We start from the raw sequence: 9,113 nt of genomic DNA, 5'->3' as shown, positions 1-9,113 counted from the left end.
TCGCCCCCCTGGCCTCCCCGCACCACCTATGAACAGCCGCAGCAGGATCGCGAAGTCAGCGTCGGGTACCAGCCCTAAGGGGGTGTTCCCGGCCTTGCCGTTCAGTCCCCCGCCACCCCCGAAGGACCGCTCGCCCCCCTGGCCTCCCCGCACCACCTATGAACAGCCGCAGCAGGATCGCGAAGTCAGCGTCAGCATCCCTGCGCTGCTTCCTACGACGCGATCCCGCCCCTCCTCTGACGTCAGAGGAGGGGCGGGACCGTGGCGCAGGAAGCAGCAGGGATCGCTGACGCTGACTTCGCTATCCTGCTGCGGCTGTTCATAGGTGGTGCGGGGAGGCCAGGGGGGCGAGCGGTCCTTCGGGGGTGGCGGGGGACTGAACGGCAAGGCCGGGAACACCCCCTTAGGGCTGGTACCCGACGCTGACTTCGCGATCCTGCTGCGGCTGTTCATAGGTGGTGCGGGGAGGCCAGGGGGGCGAGCGGTCCTTCGGGGTGGGTCGGGGCATCAGGCCTTCAGGGTGGGGCGGGCGGGCAGGCAAGCAGGCTTTCAAGGGGGAGGGGGTGACAGGCAGGCAGGCAGGCCTTCAAGGGGGGACAGGCCTTCGGGGGGGGGGGTGCAGACATTCAAGGGGTGCAGGCCTTCAAGGGGGGCAGGCAGGCCTTCAGGGGGGTGCAGACCTTCGGGGGGGGGGGGTGTAGGCCTTTGGGGGGGTGCAGACCTTCAAGGGGGTGCAGGCCTTCAAGGGGGGAAAGGCAGGCAGGCCTTCAAGGGGGGGACAGGCCTACAAGGGGGGGGGACAGGCCTACAAGGGGGGGGACAGGCCTACAAGGGGGGGGACAGGCCTTCAAGGGGGGGTGCAGGCCTTCAAGGGGGGTGCAGGCCTTCAAGGGGGAGACAGGCCTTCAAGGGGGGGAAAGGCAGGCAGGCAGGCCTTAAAGGGGGGACAGGCCTACAAGGGGGTGGGACAGGCCTTCAAGGGGGGGACAGGCCTTCGGGGGGGTGCAGACCTTCAAGGGAGTGCAGGCCTTCGGGGGGGGGGTGCAGTCCTTCAGGGGTGGGGTTTAGGCCTTCAGAGGGGGACAGACCTTCGGGTGGGAGGTAAAGTCCTTCGGGGGGTGCAGGTCTTCAGGGGTGGGGTGTAGCCCTTCGGAGGGGGGACAGACCTTCGGGGGAGGGGGGTCCTGGTGTAAAAGTACACAGAGGGAGAGAGGGAAGGGGGGGTTCAAAGATACATGCATATGCCAGACTTTGGGGGTTAGAAATAATGGGTCTAAAAACAGAGGAGTGGGAGAGAGATGGTGCATAATGGGATTTAGGGAGGGAAGGAACAGAAAGGGAGAGAACTTGGAAACAGGGGATGGTGTGGAGGGGGGATAGAGATACTGGATAGGAGGATAGTTGGGAACAGAAAGGGAGAGATGGTGGATCCTGGGGTGGTGGGGAGTTGAGAAAAGGTGAATCTGTGGATGGAGACAAAAAAAAGGAAAGATGCCAGATCTCCGGGAGAGGGAAGGGAAACGGAAGGGGAGAACAGAGATGGCAGACGGATGGTTAGCACGGAGAAAGGAGACCCTGGCAAGCAAGACAACAAGAGCCTGGGACCAACAAGATTTGAATATTGATCAGAGAACAAAATGTAGAAAAAATAATTTTATTTTCTGTTTTGTGATTACAATATGTTAGATTTGAAAAGTGTACATGAGACAGCTTGAAATGGGAACTTTTCTATTTTTGTGAATGGCAAGGCTGAGTTCAGTTAAAATATATGCTTTATAAGAAAATATAATAATGTGTTTTATAAAGTTTATAAGCATTGCTGGCATACTCGGTGAGGTGTTCCTAGTGTTGGTGGTGGTGGTAGCATGTCAGTGTGTTGAGAGGAAGAGGTAGTCTGGGAAATTCTGCTGAGCAAACTCTGGGCCCATTTCCACCCCCAGTTAGTCCACTCCACTCAACTGGTTCACACACTGAGTGGGTCTTTGGGTGTTATTTCTGGGTAGTTGTTTTAGAATCTCTTCCAGTGGTTTGTCAGTATCTCCTTCTGGTCCAAGGAAGGAAACTTTGTCAACCTTAGCATTGACCTTCAGAATATGTTTGTAACAGCGCTGCTTGTGTGGCATTAGGCTATGTAGTGATCGAAAGAAAAAAACAGACCTTTGCACATTTTTGCACTATATGGTGGGTGTATGAGGAGATTCATTTCCTGCACAGTTAAGTCCATTTTTTCTACTGAATAATAGTATAGGTACAATGAAAGTAAATAGCAAAAATGTTTGAGTAGATAATTAAGGAAATCTTTTTCATATTGCTTGCTTATGGACTGGGAAAAAAGACTGTTCAAGCAAATGTCTCCAGAACTGCTTTAATGGAAAAATGTGATTTTTTTTTTTTTAAGTACTTTGTGAAATTTATTGTTGTTGTGAAATTTATTGTTATACTTTGTTTAAACTTAAAAAGCGGTGTCATTAACAGTGAATCTAATCGAAAAATCGATTCAACAGGGTGAATCGGATCGAATGAAATATTTTTCTCTGAATCGGGCAGCACTATTGGCTACCATGAGAATGGGCTACTGGGCATGATGGACCATTGGTGTGACCCAGTTAGGCTATTCTTATGTTATGTTCTCATCTGTAGGGGCCTTTGTTTTCACTTCTTATTTTAATGTATTTTTTTCCTGGGAACTTATCAGTGTTTTTTTATAATGGGAACAAAAATGGAAGAGAATTAATGTGTGTGGAATGGGGGGGGTAACTAATTTCTTCAGCTAAATAATTCAATCCACTTCAAACAGACATAGGAGAACTCACGCACCATTCACACACCCTCCAACCAAAAACGTCAAAAGAAAAAAACTGTTCGACAACCTCCTAGCCATTCGAGCTGCAACACTTGACCCCCAACTCTACAACCTATTGACCTCGACCACAAACTACAAAACCTTAAAAAAAGAAATAAAAACCCTTCTATTAAAAAAACACATAAAACCAAACTAACATAATCAGAACTGTCCCAAGCATCACCTGCAACTACTCCATATGTACTTCTGATGTCATGACAATTCAGACATAATTTATGTTATGTTATGTTTGGAATAATGGTTACATAAATGAGGTTCAATAAAAGAAAATTTTCTGTGGGAGCATTTGTTGGAACTTCTGTTATCCTGATTTCTTCTATCTGTGGGCTTTCTTTAGCTAACCTACTTATCTGGGGCTTTCCACTTCTGCAGCTGCCCTTTTCACGGTCCACTTTGCGCTTGCACTCTCTGGGGAGGGGGGGTTGGGTCTGGGCTTGGTGGGGTAGGTGTGTCTGGTAGTTTTGTCTGGGTGGTGGCTGGGTGTTTCTTGGGTGCTTGTTGTGCGGATTGGTGTGTCTGGTGAGCGGTCTGGGTGTTGTTGCTTGTGGGGGTTTTTTTCATTATAAAATATGGCTGAGGGTCTAGTCCGGCTTATTATTCTTGTGGGTTCTGGGGTGGGATTTGTTTGCTTGCCCCAAGTTTTGGCCTTTTGTTGTGTATTGCTATGCCTCTCATTGGCAATTTTCTCTTGGGAGAGGCTTGTTCATGCTTGTTGTTGCTGTTACTCTCATTCTGTGTTCTTTTTGATAATGTATAAGTTTCTGTACAGACCATGGTTGCTTGTCTGGACCTTTTGCCATTCTCAATAAAAATACTTTGGAAAAAAAAAAAAAAAGAAAATTTTCACTGCCTGTTTCTATTCTGACCATTTATTCCATTTCATGGTTATTGCAAAAAAAAAAAAAAAAAAAAAATTTTACATGAGGGGGGGGGGGGTGTCAAAAAATGATGGGCCCCGGGTGCCACATACCCTAGGTACGCCACTGTGTTTGGTACATGTTTAAGCCCATGCTAGTTATATTGCATCATGTCTGGTTCATCTAACCTAATTAGTTTCATAATAATCATGTACTCCAGCCCACCTCTGATTGACTTTGCCTGACTGACTGACTGAGTTCATTTTACCAATTGTGCAATTCCAAATAATTTGTAACATTTAAAATTAGTTTTAAATGGATCAGCTGGGTTAAGTTTTATTATAAAAGATAAAGCAGAAATGATTATAATACAGCTGCATTTATACTTGAAAGAACATGCTTCAGTAGAAATGTAAATAGCAAAAGGAAGCTCTAAGCTATTTGCAATCCAATTTAAACAGTAGCCTTGTTAAGTTTTAGCCAAAGTATATCAATTGCTTTATATTTTATGCCATTGTAACCTCAATGTTTGTCAGAGTGACATCACCATTGATGCAAAGTTTGTTGATTTCCTTCAGTTCTTTGATACGATGCTTATACTCGAACAAATGCTCATTGTTAACGGCAACTCTGTAGCAGTGTGTTTCACACAGAATTTGGATCTGAAATGGTAAACAGAATTTAATGAAACCATATCGCCTACTATTTTTTTTTCTAATCATTTTTATTAAGGAGTCAACAAGAGAAACAAGTGAGGTACATGGATGAAATAGTCAAACAAAGGCAGCAACAAAAAAGAATACAATGTCCACCAACAATAGCACATAGAACACCAATAAGACACAGGACTATTCAAGAGCAAGAACAGCCCATTTCCCTCATTAGCTCCAAAAAATTTTCAGTATAACATACCCAACCCCAAGAATCCCCTACTCGAGGGACAGCACTCATACCACACTACTCAAACCAGCCACACCCACAGTCATGCATCACGCACACCCCCCAGTCAATCACTCCCCCCCCCAAGTCTGGAGACCAGAGGTAATCGTAGAAACACCTTCCACAGGGCCAGATAAGCCAGCACCTCCAGGTTGGAGGAGCGTTTTTGATAGCAAAGCTCAAAACATGCCAGCTCAATCATCTGATCAAGTCAGCAATTCACAGGGATAGGCCCTTCTTAGAGTCCAATATTGTAAGATCAGTCATTTAACCGTCAACAGTCAAATAAATAAATTGCCTCTGAGGGATAGTAAAGCCTTGCTCTTCCAACAGGGTCTGGTTGCCGAGAAGCAACGTTTTGTAGTCCCACTCTACAGTGTGCTGCAGAACTAGGCGAAGCTACGCAAAGGAGGAATTCCATAGGGAGAACTCAGGACACTCCAAAAAAGGAATGCAGGAGCGTCCCAGGAGCCCCTCTGCATTTGGTACACACTGGCTCCTCCCACAAACCCATGCGAGCACCCCGCTCTTTAGTGATATAAGCCTGGTGAAGAATTTTAAATTGGGTCTCCTGCCAAGCCGCGGATTTCACATCACCTACTATTAAGTTCAACATTTTAGTTTCTATATATTTGTTGGCTACAGCTTAATGTATTCCTTGTAACAATGACACACCCAGTAGGTTTTATTTATAGAATACCACCTCATTCCCTCTTCCTACCACCTATCACCTCCGGTTAGAGACAAATCAGGTGAGTAGGCATCTTGCTGACTGCTGCTGCTTTATCATCTTCCTTTTGAAGTCAGAAATGTATAGGGCCTTGAAGAGTTTTAGAAACACCTGGTCCTGCACTGGTTTAATTATTGTGATAAAAAAGGGAAAAGAGAGAGGGTATTATACAAATACGGTGTACAAGGGATGTTCAAAAAGTATCAAGACATTTATTCATAAAAAATACTCATATTCAGATACAACAATCTTATACTAATCTCCTTCAAAGTAGTCCCCTTGGACTGCCACACACTTCTTCCAATGGTTCTGCCACTGTTAGAAGCAGCACTGGAACGCCTCTTGAGATTGCTCACAACTGGTCCGTCGCATTCTGCATGATGTCTTCTCTTGACTGAAATCTGGTCCTTTCAGAGGCATTTTCAGCTTGGGGAAAATCCAGAAGTTACACGGAGACATGTAGGGGGCCAGGAAACTCCGTATCAAATGTGAAGAATGGGCAGATGCGTTATCGTGACGGAGCTGCCAGCTGCCTACAGGTCCGGCCTTTTGCATCTCACAGCGTTTAAGAAGGTGACGCAGAACCTCTTGGTAGTACCCCTTGGTGATGGTTGTGCCACTGGATGAACCATGTCACTGGAGTCAAAGAAGACGGTCAGCATGATTTTGACATTGCTACCAGAACGTGCCTCACTCTCCACTGATGTGCAGCCATCTCTCAAGCAGTTGTAGCACTCCTTTATCTATGTGGTACCCATTGCTTCATCCCCGAAGGCCTGTTGAATCTTACGGATCGTTTCCACTTGGAAATTTCCAAGCTTTACACAAAATTTAATGCGGTAGCGTTCAACTTTTTCTGTCATTTTGTCAAAAATGAAAATCGGTCGGCAACTAACAGCTTCTGTAGGCGGGAATAAATTCAAGCATGCGCATTAGGGTCGCCTACATATGTACACCAAACCACGCCTCCCTAGCTTTATTTGTTTATGCAAGAAAAATTAAGGTCTGATATTTTTTAAACAGCCCTCGTATATATTACTTATAATAGTTTATTTAAGTTATTTCATTATTGTTTTGAGTGTACATTAATAATATGTAGAGTACTAACTCTCAGCTCAATAAGTGACATTGTTAAATTTAAGATTTATAATGAAGAACAGATAATGTGTTGAATGTTATGAAGTTTGCAATGATGTTTGTATGGAAATAATACCTGTATCTCCATCCTTTTCTTAAATTAATATGGTGCATATGTTTTTCTTAAATTAATATGGTGTACAGTATATGTTTCTCTTAAAGTAACACTGAAGAGTATAAAGTTTACTGGCAATTTGCATATTGTACACAATTATCACTTTCAACAACTCGTCCCTGATGAAGCAATTAACTTTTGAAACAGTAGAGGTGCCGTTGGACTTCCAATGAACTTTTGACTGGATTTCAATGAAACCTTAGATTTCTAAAGGACTCTAACAAGTTACAAGCTTTTGGATTACTATACATTTAATGTCTTTTTGATCTTGATATGGACATATGCACTTTAGGACTTCAAAAGGACTTTATTAAGGTACAAGCCATTTGGATTTCAATAAGTTTAAGTGTTAATTTTTGATCATGTTATGGATATGTGCAATAGATTTTTAGCTTTTGAGAAAATACACTCAAAACAATAATGAAATAAATAAATAAACTATTATAAGTAAAATATACACCGTATTTGTATAGTACCCTCTCTCTTTTTCCATTTGAATTATCTGTTGAGAAGGTATTTCTTTTCTCACTTTTTTGTTGTCTTGGAGATTATTGTGATGGCAATAGGTAAGTAATATTGCTTGATGACTCTTGGTGGGAAGAAAGATTTTGCTATCACCTCCGCTTGCAGTTATCACCTGTCCCTACTTCTGCCTGTATGCTAAAGCCCCTCACTCAATGGCACTGTGAGACCAGCTAGACCTCTTGATCACTCCCCTGATGCACGCTCATAGCTCACCAACATCAAAAAGAGTAGCATTTGCCATATATGCCCCATCTGTTAGTCTTGGGCAATGTCCTGCAGGACTGCTGCTATAGGATAAAATGCTGGGATCAGAAAGTCAGGCCTCCCTGCAGATGTCTATGAATGATCTGTAGATGCACCATTTATTTGATTTAATTTATTTATAACCTATACCATCGCTGCATCCGGACGGTTATTGGAACAATCTATTCAATGACCCTGGCCTGCCCCTCACCAGAGTCCTGCAGGACCTCCACCACCCCTGAAAATCAATTGGAGCTCCCACAATCTGTTGGCAAGCTCGTTGGGACCCTGCCCTGACTGGGCCCAAGCCATAGCCCAACAGTCTTCCAGACCCCAGCCTCCATCCAGCTGGGGTCCATTCCCATTTCTGCCACTGTCGGCAGTGGTCTGGGAGCCCTCTCTGCTTTTCCCATTCCCCTTCTAATCTGCAGGATGCCCTGACGCAATTGACCTTTCCTTTTCCCCGGTAGATGGCACGCAGAATCAACAAGTGCAGTGGCTGCCTGGAGAAAGAGAGCTGAAATCAGCTAATCTGCCTGCCTTCTACCATGGTCCCGCCAGCCCAGAGCAGCAATGCCGCACCTACCCACAGACCATGGCAGGAAAGTCTCCAGACCCCATGCAGTTTTACTGTGGGAACAAGTCACAGTGTCATTCTCTACTTCCTAAGGCTAAACTGCTTGCAATCAGGGCACTGAGTTGCTGTGAAGTTACTACGTAATTTGCCTAAAGCAGTCTCAAAATGTCAGGGCACATGATGGCTGCAATCAATATGTCTCCCTTTGCAACATTACATAGAAACATGATGCAGATAAAGGCCAAATGGCCCATCCAGTTTGACCATCCACTATCTCTTCTCCCTAAGAGATCTCATGTTCCTGTCCCACGCTTTTTTGAATTCAGACAGTCTGTCTCCAACACCTCTACTGGGAGACTATTCCACGCATCTACTACCCTTTCTGTAAAAAAAAGTATTTCCTTAGATTACTCCTGAGCCTATCACCTCTTCTTTCTATGCCCGCTCATTCTGGAGTTTCCTTTCAATTGAAATAGAGAATGACACAGGGGGAAAAAATTTGTCCCCGTCAAGCTCGGCCACCGTCCCGTCCCCGTGAGCTCAGTCCCTGCCCTGTCCCCGCAAACCATCTGATCCCATCCACACAAGCCTTGAATAGTTTTATACTGGACTTATTTTATTAAAGTATAAAAAGAAACAATATTCTGTACAATTGTCATTTTATAAATCAAAATTCTGGCTGCTGAACTAGAGAAAGATGTTTAGCTGGCAGAGCTTTGTTTATAAATGTTTATCAACACAACTAATATATTACTTTATCCTAAAGCAAAAAAAAAGAAAATAAATAGAAGTTTTTTTCTACCTTTGTTGTCTGGTTTCTGCTTTCCTCATCTCATTCAGTTCATACCATCCACTGTCTGCCTTCTCTCTCCCTTCCATCTCTCCCTCTACCCCCCCTCCCCCCAATTGGTCTGGCACCCTTCTTCTTCCCTCTGCTCCTCCCATAGTCTGGCATCTCTTCCCTATTTCCCTTCAGCGCCTTCTCACCACTCTATCCTCCCTATTTCCCTTCAGTGTCTTCTCACCACTCTTTCCTACCCATTTCCCTTCAGCGTCTTCTTCCCACTCTTCACTTCTCTTCCCCATTTCCCTTCAGCATCTTCTCTCTCTTGCCCATTTCCCTTCAG

At 44.7% G+C, this 9,113-nt stretch overlaps 1 protein-coding gene across 1 annotated transcript in view; it reads right to left on the bottom strand.

Moving 5' to 3' along the window:
* Window positions 1-4,025: 4,025 nt before the first annotated feature.
* The window catches only part of LOC117364304 (galectin-3-like), a 29,061-nt gene continuing 23,973 nt past the window's right edge, over window positions 4,026-9,113 (bottom strand). The window contains exon 6 of the mRNA XM_033953383.1: window positions 4,026-4,382. Coding sequence (XP_033809274.1) covers window positions 4,227-4,382 — 156 coding nt within the window. The 3' untranslated portion in view covers window positions 4,026-4,226. The remainder of the gene's footprint in view (window positions 4,383-9,113) is intronic.

Source organism: Geotrypetes seraphini, chromosome 7, assembly GCF_902459505.1.
Source record: "Geotrypetes seraphini chromosome 7, aGeoSer1.1, whole genome shotgun sequence".
Lineage (NCBI taxonomy): Eukaryota > Metazoa > Chordata > Amphibia > Gymnophiona > Dermophiidae > Geotrypetes > Geotrypetes seraphini.
The sequence above is the reverse complement of the archived record's forward strand: the minus strand, read 5'-3'. Positions and strand labels throughout refer to the sequence as shown.